The 16,360-nt window shown below is 53.8% G+C and overlaps 1 protein-coding gene across 4 annotated transcripts in view; it reads right to left on the bottom strand.

Annotated features, from left to right (window-relative positions):
* Nucleotides 1–3,855: 3,855 nt before the first annotated feature.
* LOC308128111 (phosphatidylinositol-3-phosphate phosphatase MTMR1-like) overlaps nucleotides 3,856–16,360 on the bottom strand; it is a 31,692-nt gene continuing 19,187 nt past the window's right edge. For 3 of the 4 annotated variants that reach the window (XM_080493757.1, XM_080493758.1, XM_080493759.1), the window contains 9 exons: nucleotides 15,427–15,615; nucleotides 12,867–13,052; nucleotides 12,512–12,670; nucleotides 8,767–8,814; nucleotides 8,528–8,620; nucleotides 7,443–7,556; nucleotides 6,837–6,880; nucleotides 5,695–5,827; nucleotides 3,879–5,514 (listed from right to left, as the gene is read on the bottom strand). In XM_080493757.1, the coding sequence (XP_080349883.1) occupies nucleotides 5,350–5,514; nucleotides 5,695–5,827; nucleotides 6,837–6,880; nucleotides 7,443–7,556; nucleotides 8,528–8,620; nucleotides 8,767–8,814; nucleotides 12,512–12,670; nucleotides 12,867–13,052; nucleotides 15,427–15,615 (1,131 nt within the window). In that variant the 3' untranslated portion in view covers nucleotides 3,879–5,349. Of the gene's footprint in view, nucleotides 5,515–5,694; nucleotides 5,828–6,836; nucleotides 6,881–7,442; nucleotides 7,557–8,527; nucleotides 8,621–8,766; nucleotides 8,815–12,511; nucleotides 12,671–12,866; nucleotides 13,053–15,426; nucleotides 15,616–16,360 lie in introns of all 4 variants that reach the window. The other variant, XM_080493756.1, reaches the window with a different exon arrangement.

Here is a 16,360-nt window from a genome sequence, read left to right as displayed (position 1 = left end):
TGTGAGTGTGAGTGTGTGAGATGCTGCCACACACACACACTTTGTACTCATGATGGTAAAATGTAGACGTAGACACTGTTAGCTTGTAGCTTAGCTTAGCGTAGCGTAGCTGGGAGAGGTTTGTACATGATTGTGTGTTGGAGCATTAGAGGAGCAGATTGAAGCTCCGCCCCCTCTCAGTGTGACTTTACACTCTTCGCTCACTCTTTTTACACTTTCTACTGGACTTTTCCTAGATTGACGTGACTTTTGTAGCTAGTTGGTGTCGTGGTGCCGTTCTGTTTGAGCCGGCGGGTCAGAGTCGCTGCACTCTGCCTCACTCTGCCTCACTCTGCCTCATTCTGCCTCACTCTTCCCTCACTCACGGCGCATTTCAGGCCTTTTGGGACAAAACGATGTCCAATCAGAGATGTCCATGTGGTCACGTCTCATCAATATGTGCCTTTTAGCCCCAAACAACCTGAAAACAAGCTTCATGTAGCAGGAGACGCCTGTAATTCCACTTTGTGCCACCAGGTGGTCCCGCCAGTCACTTTCAAGTTATCAAATAGGAAAGTTATTTTCCACGAGTCAGAATCCAGAGGAAACTTGAATGAAAGATTCTGACTTTTTCTCAACTGATCAAAGATCTTTGATCCAAGTTTTCCTGAAGAAATAAAAAGAACTTCCTTCACAGGTTTTCTCACAAAATACCTGAAGTGCTGCCAGAGTAAAGACGTTTAAACCAGAGATGAAGATTTTATTCTGAAATCCAGTAGTCTACAAGATGACTGGCCCACTTAAGTCTACAGGCTTCAGTCTACAGGCTTCAGTCTACAGGCTTCAGTCTACAGGCTTCAGTCTACAGACTTTAGTCTACAGACTTCAGTCTACAGGCTTCAGTCTACAGACTTCAGTCTACGGGCTTCAGTCTACAGACTTTAGTCTACAGGCTTCAGTCTACAGACTTTAGTCTACAGACTTCAGTCTACAGACTTCAGTCTACAGGCTTCAGTCTACAGACTTTAGTCTACAGACTTTAGTCTACAGACTTTAGTCTACAGACTTCAGTCTACAGACTTCAGTCTACAGGCTTCAGTCTACAGACTTTAGTCTACAGACTTTAGTCTACAGACTTCAGTCTACAGACTTCAGTCTACAGGCTTCAGTCTACAGACTTTAGTCTACAGACTTCAGTCTACAGACTTCAGTCTACAGGCTTCAGTCTACAGACTTTAGTCTACAGGCTTCAGTCTACAGGCTTCAGTCTACAGACCTCAGTCTACAGGCTTCAGTCTACAGACTTCAGTCTACAGACTTCAGTCTACAGGCTTCAGTCTACAGGCTTCAGTCTACAGACTTTAGTCTACAGACTTCAGTCTACAGGCTTCAGTCTACAGACTTCAGTCTACGGGCTTCAGTCTACAGGCTTTAGTCTATAGACCACAGTCTACAGGCTTCAGTCTACAGACTTTAGTCTACAGACTTTAGTCTATGGGCTTCAGTCTACAGACTTTAGTCTATGGGCTTCAGTCTACAGGCTTCAGTCTACAGGCTTCAGTCTACAGACTTTAGTCTACGGGCTTCAGTCTACAGGCTTTAGTCTATAGACCACAGTCTACAGGCTTCAGTCTACAGGCTTCAGTCTACAGACTTTAGTCTACAGGCTTCAGTCTACAGACTTTAGTCTATGGGCTTCAGTCTACAGGCTTCAGTCTACAGACTTTAGTCTACAGACTACAGTCTACAGACTTGGTGTTTTACACCTCTGGTTTGAACATGGTGTCCCTGGAAATGTCTCAGTGACGTGCGATACCAAGTAAAACCATCCATACCAATATGATACCGATGCCACACTGATTCTTCAGACTTTGGGGTGCATCCTAGTAGTCCCTCCTGTCCCCTAGTAGTCCCTCCTGTCCCCTAGTAGGCCCCCCTGTCTCCTAGTAGGCCCCCCTGTCTCCTAGTAGGCCCTCCTGTCTCCTAGTAGGCCCTCCTGTCTCCTAGTAGTCCCTCCTGTCTCCTAGTAGGCCCCCCTGTCTCCTAGTAGGCCCTCCTGTCTCCTAGTAGACCCTCCTGTCTCCTAGTAGACCCTCCTGTCTCCTAGTAGGCCCTCCTGTCTCCTAGTAGGCCCTCCTGTCTCCTAGTAGTCCCTCCTGTCTCCTAGTAGGCCCCCCTGTCTCCTAGTAGGCCCTCCTGTCTCCTAGTAGTCCCTCCTGTCTCCTAGTAGGCCCCCCTGTCTCCTAGTAGGCCCTCCTGTCTCCTAGTAGACCCTCCTGTCCCCTAGTAGGCCCCCCTGTCTCCTAGTAGGCCCCCCTGTCTCCTAGTAGGCCCTCCTGTCTCCTAGTAGGCCCTCCTGTCTCCTAGTAGTCCCTCCTGTCTCCTAGTAGGCCCCCCTGTCTCCTAGTAGGCCCTCCTGTCTCCTTTCCTATCCACTTGTCATAAACCCAGGAAGCATTTAAGAGGCGGCCATGATAAGGAGCGTTGGAATTCTCACTAAGCTAAGGAAGGGAGGCTCAATGCTTCCTTTAGAACCTCCTTTAGCGTAGGAACCACTGATGCTTCCTTTAGAACCTCCTTTAGCGTAGGAACCACTGATGCTTCCTTTAGAACCTCCTTTAGCGTAGGAACCACTGATGCTTCCTTTAGAACCTCCTTTAGCCTAGGAACCACTGATGCTTCCTTTAGAACCTCCTTTAGCCTAGGAACCACTGATGCTTCCTTTAGAACCTCCTTTAGCCTAGGAACCACTGATGCTTCCATTTAAAGGAACCCGCTCATCGGAGCGTTCAGGGAAACTCAGGATGACTGAAAAAGGAGCAGATCATGTAAGTTACCGAAGCAATAATCTGCCTAGAACCACTTGAAAACATCTAGAACCCAGATCCCAACTAGGAATGTTCTGGATGTAGAACCAACACAGTAAAGTCCAGTTGTAGTGCAGCCTGTTCTCACTCTGATTGGTTCTTTATTCACCTGCCAGCCGGTTCCCTTTGGTTCCTCTGTTCCTTTCATTTACATTCAAACCTGAGATATTTGACATTAGATCAGAGGTTAGAACCTCAGGGGAACGTGAGAGGAACCACCTTTATACTACTTTGATCACATTTCTACTTCTAGTTCCTTTCACTAACTCCTTTAGGAAGCCTCCTAACACCTTTCCTAACTCCTTTAGGAAGCCTCCTAACACCTTTCTCTAATTCCTTTCTTCACCCTGTGACATCATCCAGGGCGCTGAGGAGAAGTGGATAGGAAAGGAGAGACTAGTAGGAAGCATCCTTAAAGCTGAACGTTGAGGAAACAGTTTGAGTGGTGAGATTAAGAAGGTATCTTACTTCTAATCCCCGACATCTGCTAGTCTTCATCTGAACAACACAGCTTGAGAGCAAAATGATACGAGGAGAGATGAGATCAATGAGATCAATGAGATCAGAGATCAATGAGATCAGAGATCAATGAGATCAGAGATCAATGAGATCAGAGATCAATGACTCACCTTTACCGAAAAACACATTTATCCAAAAATAACTAAGATAAAAAGTGTTTAACATGAAGTGATCCACAGACGAGGGTTGGTATCTGCACGTCACTGACACACACACACACACACACACACACACACACACACACACACACACACACACACACACACACACACACACACACACACACACACACACACACACACACACACACACACACACACACACACACACACACACACACACACACACACACCCCTCCCCCGTCTGCATGCTCCCCTCCGCTGGTCCTAGCCTGTTAGAAGTGTAACCATGAACTTTGTCTCATCGAACCTGCAGCAGTTTGTTCTTCATCGCAACCAAACTACAAAATAAAAGCTTGTAAAGACGCAGAGACTCTGTTTTGTCTTTAATGGAAGGTCAGCGTGACGGTTTTAACTTCATTCCACATTAAAGTCAGTCATTACAAAATACACATCAACAGAGCACATCAGAAACGTGACAAGGAGAAGTGGGCGGGGCTCTGCAGGTAGAGTCAGGTGACAAGGAGAAGTGGGCGGGGCTCTGCAGGTAGAGTCAGGTGACAAGGAGAAGTGGGCGGGGCTCTGCAGGTAGAGTCAGGTGACAAGGAGAAGTGGGCGGGGCTCTGCAGGTAGAGTCAGGTGACAAGGAGAAGTGGGCGGGGCTCTGCAGGTAGAGTCAGGTGACAAGGAGAAGTGGGCGGGGCTCTGCAGGTAGAGTCAGGTGACAGAAGTGGGCGGGGCTCTGCAGGTAGAGTCAGGTGACAGAAGCGGGCGGGGCTCTGCAGGTAGAGTCAGGTGACAGAAGTGGGCGGGGCTCTGCAGGTAGAGTCAGGTGACAGAAGCGGGCGGGGCTCTGCAGGTAGAGTCAGGTGACAAGTAGAAGTGGGCGGGGCTCTGCAGGTAGAGTCAGGTGACAAGGAGAAGAGGGCGGGGCTCTGCAGGTAGAGTCAGGTGACAAGGAGAAGTGGGCGGGGCTCTGCATGTAGAGTCAGATGACAAGGAGAAGTGGGCGGGGCTCTGCAGTAGAGTCAGATGACAGAAGTGGGCGGGGCTCTGCAGGTAGAGTCAGATGACAAGGAGAAGTGGGCGGGGCTCTGCAGTAGAGTCAGGTGACAGAAGTGGGCGGGGCTCTGCAGTAGAGTCAGGTGACAAGGAGAAGTGGGCGGGGCTCTGCAGGTAGAGTCAGGTGACAAGTAGAAGTGGGCGGGGCTCTGCAGGTAGAGTCAGGTGACAAGGAGAAGTGGGCGGGGCTCTGCAGGTAGAGTCAGGTGACAGAAGAAGTGGGCGGGGCTCTGTAGGTAGAGTCAGGTGACAAGAAGTGGGCGGGGCTCTGCAGTAGAGTCAGGTGACAAGAAGTGGGCGGGGCTCTGTAGTAGAGTCAGGTGAGAGAAGAAGTGGGCGGGGCTCTGTGATAGTCAGGTGACAGAAGTGGGCGGGGCTCTATGATAGTCAAGTGAGAGAAGAAGTGGGCGGGGCTCTATGATCGTCAGGTGACAGTGGTGGGCGGGGCTCTAAAATACATCTACATTTATTCAACAAATTGCGGTATAAATATAAACTCAAGTTTTGCAAAGTATCGTACTTCAATCTAGCTCCTTCAGGTGGAGCTTCAGGTGGAGCTTCAGGTGGAGCTTCAGGTGGAGCTTCTGGTGGAGCTTCAGGTGGAGCTTCTGGTGGAGCTTCTGGTGGAGCTTCTGGTGGAGCTTCAGGTGGAGCTTCTGGTGGAGCTTCTGGTGGAGCTTCTGGTGGAGCTTCTCCCACCAACGATGTTGTGGTATAGCAGTGATCGTCTGAAATGTCTCTGTGAACATCTAGTGTGTGTGTGTGTGTGTGTGTGTGTGTGTGTGTGTGTGTGTGTGTGTGTGTCAGACGGCGTTGTGCAGTGGAGTCCCTGCGCTGTGGGTGGGGGAGGGAGAGTGTTCGGGGGAGGACAGGGAGTGGGTGGAGGCCTCTCTCTGCAGCTCCTCCACCCTCCGGTGGAGCTCTGCTCTCAGGATCAGCAGCTCCCTCAGGGTCTGATTCACCGGCACCTGCAAGTCACACAAGGCGTTATGGAGTTCCTCAGGGTTCTGTCTCCGGACCTGTGGAAGTTTATCAGGAAACAGTCCAGAAACTTCCACTGCATGCAGATGATACACTCATCTGTTCGGTATCGGGTGGGGGTCAGGGTCAAACTAGTGAACCCTTCCACCCAGGTGGATGCAGCTCACCTGTGGTCTCATGCGGGGGTTCCAGCGGGCGTAGTAGCTGGTCCACAGCTCCAGGTGTCTGGACGACACCAGAGGATACAGGACGTGGTTCTGGTAGTCCACATAGAACGGGTTGGTGAAGTCCTCAGGCTGGCTGGAAGGAGAGTCAGGGTCACCCACAGGAAGCAGGGGGGGGGTGACAGGAAGTGGTGGTGGGAGATGACAGGAAGTGGTGGTGGGTATGACAGGAAGTGCTGGGGGGTTGACAGGAAGTGCTGGGAGTTGATAGAAAATGGTGGTGGGTGATGACAGGAAGTGGTGGGGAGGGTGACAGGAAGTGGTGGTGGGGAATGACAGGAAGTGCTGGGAGATGACAGGAAGTGGTGGGGGGGTGACAGGAAGTGGTGGTGGGGAATGACAGGAAGTGGTGGGGGGTTGACAGGAAGTGGTGGGAGTTGATAGGAAGTGGTGGGGGGGTGACAGGAAGTGGTGGTGGGAGATGACAGGAAGTGGTGGTGGGTATGACAGGAAGTGCTGGGAGTTGATAAAAAATGGTGGTGGGTGATGACAGGAAGTGGTGGGGAGGGTGACAGGAAGTGGTGGTGGGGAATGACAGGAAGTGGTGGGGGGTATGACAGGAAGTGCTGGGAGTTGATAAAAAATGGTGGTGGGTGATGACAGGAAGTGGTGGGGGGTTGACAGGAAGTGGTGGGAGTTGATAGGAAGTGGTGGGGGGGTGACAGGAAGTGGTGGTGGGGAATGACAGGAAGTGGTGGGGGGGTTGACAGGAAGTGGTGGTGGGGAATGACAGGAAGTGGTGGGGGGTTGACAGGAAGTGGTGGGAGTTGATAGGAAGTGGTGGGGGGGTGACAGGAAGTGGTGGTGGGGAATGACAGGAAGTGCTGGGAGATGACAGGAAGTGGTGGTGGGAGATGACAGGAAGTGCTGGGGGGTTGACAGGAAGTGGTGGGAGTTGATAAAAAATGGTGGTGGGAATGACTGGAAGTGGTGGAGGGTCGCCAGGAAGTGGTGGGAGTTGATAGGAAGTGGTGGGAGATAACAGGAAGTGGTGGGGGGTGACAGGAAGTGGTGGGAGATGACAGGAAGTGGTGGGAGATAACAGGAAGTGATGGGAGATGACAGGAAGTGATGGGGGGGGGTACCTGTTGATGTAGGACCACAGGGACACGGTCCGGCTCTGAACCTCCTGCAATACAGAAACTCACTGGGTGAATCAGTAGCTGGGTGACTGGGTGAATCAGTGAGTCAGTGACCCAGTGCCTGGGTGCCTCAGTGACTGGGTGAGTCAGTGACTGGGTGAATCAGTGAGTCAGTGACCCAGTGCCTGGGTGCCTCAGTGACTGGGTGAGTCAGTGACTGGGTGAATCAGTGAGTCAGTGACCCAGTGCCTGGGTGCCTCAGTGACTGGGTGAGTCAGTGACTGGGTGAATCAGTGAGTCAGTGACCCAGTGCCTGGGTGCCTCAGTGACTGGGTGAGTCAGTGACTGGGTGAATCAGTGAGTCAGTGACCCAGTGCCTGGGTGCCTCAGTGACTGGGTGAGTCAGTGACTGGGTGAATCAGTGACTCAGTGACCCAGTGCCTGGGTGCCTCAGTGACTGGGTGAGTCAGTGACTGGGTGACTCAGTGAATCAGTGACCCAGTGCCTGGGTGCCTCAGTGACTGGGTGAGTCAGTGATTGGGTGACTCAGTGAATCAGTGACTCAGTGACTGGGGGAATCAGTGACTGGGTGAATCAGAGACTCAGTACCTTGGCGACTCGCTCCTGCTCGCAGTTGTAGAGGAAGGTACCGAACAGGCAGCTGTACAGGTGATCCAGAACCGTGATCAGGAACAGCTCGTTGAACTCAAAGGCTGTCGGGAACTGGAGTCAGAACAGATTCAACGCATCATCAGGTCCAGGTCAGACCAGGACGTGGTCCTGGACGAGGTCCTGGACATGGCCTGACCTGGAGACCCGAAGGAGGGTCTGATGATCAGCAGCCAAGTCATCAGAACCAGAGGGATCCCAACCAACAGACGTTTCTGTCTGTCTCTGTATGTCGGTCTCTGTTTCTCTGTGATTCATTCTGTCTTTGTTTCTCTCTGTTTCTCTGTTTGTGTCTGTCTCTGTTTCTCTGTTTGTGTCTGTCTCTGTATATGTCTCTGTTTGTGTCTGTCTCTGTTTCTCTGTTTGTGTCTGTCTCTGTATATGTCTCGGTTTGTGTCTGTCTCTGTTTCCGACTGTCTCTGTGTTTGTCTCTGTTTCTGTCCATCTCTGTTTCTGTATGTCTGTTTGTGTCAGTCTAGGTCTCTGTTTCTGTCTATGTCTCTGTCCATCTCTGTTTGTGCCTATGTCTCTGTTTGTGTCTGTCTATGTCTCTGTTTGTGTCAAGGTCTCTGTTTCTGTCCATATCTGTTTCTGTCCGCCTCTGTCTCTGTCCGTTGTTTGTGTCTATGTCTCTGTTTGTGTCTGTCTATGTCTGTGTTTGTGTCTGTCTATGTCTGTGTTTGTGTCTGTCTATGTCTCTGTTTGTGTCTGTCTATGTCTCTGTTTGTGTCAAGGTCTCTGTTTCTTTCCATATCTGTTTCTGTCCGCCTCTGTCTCTGTCCGTCGTTTGTGTCTATGTCTGTGTTTGTGTCTGTCTATGTCTCTGTTTGTGTCTGTCTATGTCTCTGTTTGTGTCTATGTCTGTTTGTGTCTATGTCTGTGTCTGTCTATGTCTCTGTTTGTGTCTGTCTATGTCTGTGTTTGTGTCTATGTCTGTTTGTGTCTATGTCTGTGTCTGTCTATGTCTGTGTATGTCTCTGTTTGTGTCCGTCTCTGTTTCAGAATGAGACAAGAAGACCTCTGACCTGTCGAGTCATCTGCCAAACGCAGTCGATGAACTGGACGAAGAGCGGCGAGCGCTCCGAGTTGGCGTGGTTCTCATCGCCATGTCCGACTCGCTGCAACACACCAGGGTGGAGGCTGTGACTCACTGCTCAGGGTTGAAATGTGCTCCACCCTCTGGGAGGTGGTGTAATGTGGTACACCATCAGTGTGGCGGTGTAATGTGCTCCACCCTCTGGGAGGTGGAGGTGTAATTTCTTACAGCAGAAAACTTGTGTCCGAAGCTGATCCACTCCTTCTCCACCAGAACCTGCAAGAACAGCCAATCATTACTGCGTGTCTCTGGTTGTGTGTCTTTGGTTGTGTCTCCCGTTGTGTGTCTTTGGTTGTGTCTCTGGTTGTGTGTCTCTGGTTGTGTGTCTTTGGTTGTGTGTCTCTGGTTGTGTGTCTTTGGTTGTGTGTCTTTGGTTGTGTGTCTCCCGTTGTGTGTATTTGATTGTGTCTCCCGTTGTGTGTCTTTGGTTGTGTCTCTGGTTGTGTGTCTCTGGTTGTGTGTCTTTGGTTGTGTGTCTCTGGTTGTGTGTCTTTGGTTGTGTGTCTCCCGTTGTGTGTATTTGATTGTGTCTCCCGTTGTGTGTCTTTGGTTGTGTGTCTCTGGTTGTGTGTCTTTGGTTGTGTGTCTTTGGTTGTGTCTCCCGTTGTGTGTCTTTGGTTGTGTCTCTGGTTGTGTGTCTCTGGTTGTGTGTCTCTGGTTGTGTCTCCCGTTGTGTGTCTTTGGTTGTGTCTCTGGTTGTGTGTCTCTGGTTGTGTGTCTTTGGTTGTGTGTCTCTGGTTGTGTGTCTTTGGTTGTGTGTCTTTGGTTGTGTCTCCCGTTGTGTGTCTTTGGTTGTGTCTCTGGTTGTGTGTCTCCCGTTGTGTGTCTCCCGTTGTGTCTCTGGTTGTGTGTCTCCCGTTGTGTGTATTTGATTGTGTCTCCCGTTGTGTGTCTTTGGTTGTGTGTCTCTAGTTGTGTGTCTCTGGTTGTGTGTGTGATTGTGTCTCCCGTTGTGTGTCTTTGGTTGTGTCTCCGGTTGTGTGTCTTTGGTTGTGTCTCTGGTTGTGTCTCTACGTGTGTGTGTGGTTGTGTCTCTAGTTGTGTGTCTAGTCTCTCTGGTTGTGTGTCTCTAGTTGTGTCTCTGGTTGTGTGTAGTTGTGTGTGTGGTTGTGTGTCTCTGGTTGTGTTTCCAGTTGTGTCTCTCTAGTTGTGTCTCTGGTTGTGTCTCTGATTGTGTGTCTGGTTGTCTCTACTTGTGTCTCTGGTTGTTTCTCTGGTTGTTTCTCTGGTTGTGTGTCTCTAGTTGTGTGTCTCTAGTTGTGTCTCTGGTTGTTTCTCTGGTTGTGTGTCTCTAGTTGTGTCTCTAGTTGTGTCTCTGGTTGTGTGTTACTGGTTGTGTCTCTAGTTGTGTCTCTGGTTGTGTGTTCCTGGTTGTGTCTCTGGTTGTGTGTTCCTGGTTGTGTCTCTAGTTGTGTCTCTGGTTGTGTGTCTCTGGTTGTGTGTTACTGGTTGTGTCTCTAGTTGTGTCTCTGGTTGTGTGTTCCTGGTTGTGTCTCTGGTTGTGTGTTCCTGGTTGTGTCTCTAGTTGTGTCTCTGGTTGTGTGTCTCTGGTTGTGTGTTACTGGTTGTGTCTCTAGTTGTGTCTCTGGTTGTGTGTTCCTGGTTGTGTCTCTGGTTGTGTGTTACTGGTTGTGTCTCTGGTTGTGTGTCTCTGGTTGTGTGTGGTGGTGTCTCTGGTTGTGTCTCTGGTGGGGTCTCTGGTGGTGTCTCTGGTGGTGTCTCTGGTGGGGTCTCTGGTTGTGTTCCTGGTGGTGTCTCTGGTTGTGTCTCTGGTGGGGTCTCTGGTTGTGTCTCTGGTGGGGTCTCTGGTTGTGTCTCTGGTGGGGTCTCTGGTGGTGTCTCTGGTTGTGTTTCCGGTTGTGTCTCTCTAGTTGTGTCTCTGGTTGTGTGTCTCTGGTTGTGTGTGGTGGTGTCTCTGGTTGTGTCTCTGGTGGGGTCTCTGGTGGGGTCTCTGGTGGTGTCTCTGGTGGTGTCTCTGGTGGGGTCTCTGGTGGGGTCTCTGGTTGTGTTCCTGGTGGTGTCTCTGGTTGTGTCTCTGGTGGTGTCTGTGGTTGTGTCTCTGGTGGTGTCTGTAGTTGTGTCTCTGGTAGTGTCTCTGGTGGTGTCTCTGGTGGTGTCTGTAGTTGTGTCTCTGGTTGTGTCTCTGGTGGTGTCTCTGGTGGGGTCTCTGGTGGGGTCTCTGGTTGTGTTCCTGGTGGTGTCTCTGGTTGTGTCTCTGGTGGTGTCTGTGGTTGTGTCTCTGGTGGTGTCTGTAGTTGTGTCTCTGGTAGTGTCTCTGGTGGTGTCTCTGGTTGTGTCTGTAGTTGTGTCTCTGGTTGTGTCTCTGGTGGTGTCTCTGGTTGTGTCTGTAGTTGTGTCTCTGGTGGTGTCTGTAGTTGTGTCTCTGGTGGTGTCTCTGGTGGTGTCTCTGGTTGTGTCTCTGGTTGTGTCTCTGGTGGTGTCTGTAGTTGTGTCTCTGGTTGTGTCTCTGGTGGTGTCTGTAGTTGTGTCTCTGGTGGTGTCTGTGGTTGTGTCTGTAGTTGTGTCTCTGGTTGTGTCTCTGGTGGTGTCTCTGGTTGTGTCTGTAGTTGTGTCTCTGGTGGTGTCTCTGGTGGTGTCTGTAGTTGTGTCTCTGGTGGTGTCTCTGGTGGTGTCTGTAGTTGTGTCTCTGGTGGTGTTCCTGGTGGTGTCTCTGGTGGTGTCTGTAGTTGTGTCTCTGGTTGTGTCTGTAGTTGTGTCTCTGGTGGTGTCTCTGGTTGTGTCTCTGGTTGTGTCTCTGGTTGTGTCTCTGGTGGTGTCTCTGGTGGTGTCTGTAGTTGTGTCTCTGGTGGTGTTCCTGTTGGTGTCTCTGGTTGTGTCTGTGGTTGTGTCTCTGGTGGTGTTCCTGTTGGTGTCTCTGGTGGTGTCTGTAGTTGTGTCTCTGGTGGTGTTCCTGTTGGTGTCTCTGGTGGTGTCTCTGGTGGTGTTCCTGGTGGTGTCTCTGGTGGTGTTCCTGGTGGTGTCTCTGGTTGTGTCTCTGGTGGTGTTCCTGGTGGTGTCTCTGGTTGTGTCTGTAGTTGTGTCTGTGGTTGTGTCTCTGGTGGTGTCTGTAGTTGTGTCTCTGGTGGTGTCTCTGGTTGTGTCTGTGGTGGTGTTCCTGGTGGTGTCTCTGGTGGTGTCTCTGGTGGTGTTCCTGGTGGTGTCTCTGGTGGTGTCTCTGGTGGTGTCTCTGGTGGTGTTCCTGGTGGTGTCTCTGGTTGTGTCTGTAGTTGTGTCTGTGGTTGTGTCTCTGGTGGTGTCTGTAGTTGTGTCTCTGGTGGTGTCTCTGGTTGTGTCTCTGGTGGTGTCTCTGGTGGTGTCTCTGGTTGTGTCTCTGGTGGTGTCTCTGGTTGTGTTCCTGGTGGTGTCTCTGGTTGTGTCTGTAGTTGTGTCTGTGGTTGTGTCTCTGGTGGTGTCTGTAGTTGTGTCTCTGGTGGTGTCTCTGGTTGTGTCTCTGGTGGTGTTCCTGGTGGTGTCTCTGGTGGTGTCTCTGGTGGTGTTCCTGGTGGTGTCTCTGGTTGTGTCTGTAGTTGTGTCTGTAGTTGTGTCTCTGGTGGTGTCTCTGGTGGTGTTCCTGGTGGTGTTCCTGGTGGTGTCTCTGGTGGTGTCTCTGGTGGTGTCTCTGGTTGTGTCTCTGGTGGTGTCTCTGGTTGTGTCTCTGGTGGTGTCTCTGGTGGTGTCTCTGGTTGTGTCTCTGGTGGTGTCTCTGGTGGTGTCTCTGGTTGTGTCTCTGGTGGTGTTCCTGGTGGTGTCTCTGGTTGTGTCTGTAGTTGTGTCTGTGGTTGTGTCTCTGGTGGTGTCTGTAGTTGTGTCTCTGGTGGTGTCTCTGGTGGTGTCTCTGGTTGTGTCTGTGGTGGTGTTCCTGGTGGTGTCTCTGGTTGTGTCTCTGGTGGTGTCTCTGGTGGTGTGTCTGTACCTGGAAGCCGGTCAGTGTGCGGTAGTATCCGTCCAGCATCATCATGGCCAGCGAGGTGAGCTGAGCGGTTCGATCCCAGCCGTCGCTGCAGTGGACGACCACCGAGGTTTTCCCCGCCTCCAGCTTGTCTGCCACCTTGGCTGCTCCACCTAGCAGCAGCTGATGGAGGAGACACTGGGCATGAGCAGCTGCTAGCTCCACCCACCACCCCTGGCTCCGCCCTGCAGCAGCTGACGGAGGACACACTGGGCATGAGCAGCTGCTGGCTCCACCCACCACCCCTGGCTCCGCCCTGCAGCAGCTGACGGAGGACACACTGGGCATGAGCAGCTGCTGGCTCCACCCCCCTCCTCACCCGGATGTACTCCAGCCAGTGCGTCTGGTCCACGGCCGTCAGCCAATGAGCTTCGTCGATGGACGGGTACAGAACCTCCTTCATCTTCCTCAGAGACTCTCGCATCACGTGGATGTTGGGGATTTCCAGGAAGTTCAGCTCAACGTTGGGGTAGAAACTCTCACTCTCATACCCTCCATCCTTTGCCTGCAGGGGCAAGAGGAGGAAGAGGGGGAGGTACACGGTCAGATTCCACCTTGTTGGTGAGGGCCATGCTGCTCTGTCGGGTCGGAGGGCAGTAGGGGGTCGGGGGGGCAGTAGGGGGGTACCTTGTTGGTGAAGGCCATGCTGCTCTGTCGGGTCGGAGGGCAGTAGGGGGTCGGGGGGGCAGTAGGGGGTCGGGGGTGCAGTAGGGGGGTACCTTGTTGGTGAGGGCCATGCTGCTCTGTCGGGTCGGAGGGCAGTAGGGGGTCGGGGGGGCAGTAGGGGGGTACCTTGTTGGTGAAGGCCATGCTGCTCTGTCGGGTCGGGGGGCAGTAGGTGGTCGGGGGGCAGTAGGGGGGTACCTTGTTGGTGAGGGCCATGCTGCTCTGTCGGGTCGGGGGGCAGTAGGTGGTCGGGGGGCAGTAGGGGGGTACCTTGTTGGTGAAGGCCATGCTGCTCTGTCGGGTCGGGGGGCAGTAGGGGGTCGGGGGTGCAGTAGGGGGTCGGGGGTGCAGTAGGGGGGTACCTTGTTGGTGAGGGCCATGCTGCTCTGCCGGGTCAGGGGGCAGTAGGGGGTCGGGGGTGCAGTAGGGGGTACCTTGTTGGTGAGGGCCATGCTGCTCTGCCCGGTCAGGGGGCAGTAGGGGGTCGGGGGGGCAGTAGGGGGTACCTTGTTGGTGAAGGCCATGCTGCTCTGTCGGGTCGGGGGGCAGTAGGTGGTCGGGGGGCAGTAGGGGGGTACCTTGTTGGTGAAGGCCATGCGGCTCTGCCGGGTCAGGGGGCAGTAGGGGGTCGGGGGGGCAGTAGGGGGTACCTTGTTGGTGAAGGCCATGCTGCTCTGCCGGGTCAGGGGGCAGTAGGGGGTCGGGGGGGCAGTAGGGGGTACCTTGTTGGTGAAGGCCATGCTGCTCTGCCGGGTCAGGGGGCAGTAGGGGGTCGGGGGGTCAGTAGGGGGTACCTTGTTGGTGAAGGCCATGCTGCTCTGCCGGGTCAGGGGGCAGTAGGGGGTCGGGGGGGCAGTAGGGGGTACCTTGTTGGTGAAGGCCATGCTGCTCTGCCGGGTCAGGGGGCAGTAGGGGGTCAGGGGGGCAGTAGGGGGTCAGGGGGGCAGTAGGGGGTACCTTGTTGGTGAAGGCCATGCTGCTCTGCCGGGTCAGGGGGCAGTAGGGGGTCGGGGGGCAGTAGGGGGTACCTTGTTGGTGAAGGCCATGCTGCTCTGCCGGGTCAGGGGGCAGTAGGGGGTCGGGGGGTCAGTAGGGGGTACCTTGTTGGTGAAGGCCATGCTGCTCTGCCGGGTCAGGGGGCAGTAGGGGGTCGGGGGGGCAGTAGGGGGTACCTTGTTGGTGAAGGCCATGCTGCTCTGCCGGGTCAGGGGCCAGTAGGGGGTCGGGGGGGCAGTAGGGGGTACCTTGTTGGTGAAGGCCATGCTGCTCTGCCGGGTCAGGGGGCAGTAGGGGGTCGGGGGGCAGTAGGGGGTACCTTGTTGGTGAAGGCCATGCTGCTCTGCCGGGTCAGGGGGCAGTAGGGGGTCGGGGGGCAGTAGGGGGTCGGGGGGGCAGTAGGGGGTACCTTGTTGGTGAAGGCCATGCTGCTCTGCCTGGTCAGGGGGCAGTAGGGGGTCGGGGGGGCAGTAGGGGGTACCTTGTTGGTGAAGGCCATGCTGCTCTGCCGGGTCAGGGGGCAGTAGGGGGTCGGGGGGCAGTAGGGGGTCGGGGGGCAGTAGGGGGTACCTTGTTGGTGAAGGCCATGCTGCTCTGCCGGGTCAGGGGGCAGTAGGGGGTCGGGGGGGCAGTAGGGGGTACCTTGTTGGTGAAGGCCATGCTGCTCTGCCTGGTCAGGGGGCAGTAGGGGGTCGGGGGGGCAGTAGGGGGTACCTTGTTGGTGAAGGCCATGCTGCTCTGCCGGGTCAGGGGGCAGTAGGGGGTCGGGGGGGCAGTAGGGGGTACCTTGTTGGTGAAGGCCATGCTGCTCTGCCGGGTCAGGGGGCAGTAGGGGGTCGGGGGGGCAGTAGGGGGTACCTTGTTGGTGAAGGCCATGCTGCTCTGCCGGGTCAGGGGGCAGTAGGGGGTCGGGGGGGCAGTAGGGGGTACCTTGTTGGTGAAGGCCATGCTGCTCTGCCGGGTCAGGGGGCAGTAGGGGGTCGGGGGGCAGTAGGGGGTACCTTGTTGGTGAGGGCCATGCTGCTCTGCCGGGTCAGGGGGCAGTAGGGGGTCGGGGGGGCAGTAGGGGGTACCTTGTTGGTGAAGGCCATGCTGCTCTGCCGGGTCAGGGGCCAGTAGGGGGTCGGGGGGGCAGTAGGGGGTACCTTGTTGGTGAAGGCCATGCTGCTCTGCCGGGTCAGGGGCCAGTAGGGGGTCGGGGGGGCAGTAGGGGGTACCTTGTTGGTGAAGGCCATGCTGCTCTGCCGGGCGTCGAACACACTCAGCTTGTGTGACTGGGCGTTGGCGTCCATGACGAGCTGCAGGAAACGCTCGTCCTCTTTGCAGCGACGGTCTGAAGGTCCGACCAGCGGCTGGCTGCAGCGGACGATGGCCGCCTGGGAGTCCGGGTGGATCCACGACAAGACCTGCAGGACCAGGACCAGGTCACTGACCAGGACCAGAGTCACTGATCGGGACCAGGACCAGGACCAGAACCGCTGACCAGGACCAGAATCACTGACTATGACCAGAGTTTAACACTGAGTCTCTCTCTGATCCTGAAATGGAATCTGATTAATCCACACTGAAGCCCCGCCCACACCACAACACCTTTCCATGTCAGAACCCCATTTAGCCGAGGAACCACTGATGGTTCCTTTAGAACCTCCTTTAGCCTAGGAACCACTGATGGTTCCTTTAGAACCTCCTTTAGCCTAGGAACTACTGATGCTTCCTTTAGAACCTCCTTTAGCCTAGGAACCACTGATGGTTCCTTTAGAACCTCCTTTACCTTTAGGAAGCCTCCTAACACCTTTCCTAATTCCTTTAGGAAGCATCCTAACACCTTTCCTAACTCCTTTAGGAAGCCTCCTAACACCTTTCCTTACCTCCTTTAGGAAGCCTCCTAACACCTTTCCTAACTCCTTTAGGAAGCCTCCTAACTCCTTTAGGAAGCCTCCTAACACCTTTCCTAACTCCTTTAGGAAGCCTCCTAACACCTTTCACTAACTCCTTTAGGAAGCCTCCTAACTCCTTTACTAACTCCTTTAGGAAGCCTCCTAACACCTTTCACTAACTCCTTTAGGAAGCCTCCTAACACCTTTCACTAACTCCTTTAGGAAGCCTCCTAAGACCTTTCACTAACTCCTTTAGGAAGCCTCCTAACTCCTT

This window comes from Lipophrys pholis (assembly GCF_963383615.2).
Source record: "Lipophrys pholis genome assembly, contig: SCAFFOLD_64, whole genome shotgun sequence".
In the NCBI taxonomy this organism is placed as follows: Eukaryota; Metazoa; Chordata; class Actinopteri; order Blenniiformes; family Blenniidae; genus Lipophrys; species Lipophrys pholis.
This window is presented reverse-complemented; position numbering and strand designations above follow the sequence as displayed.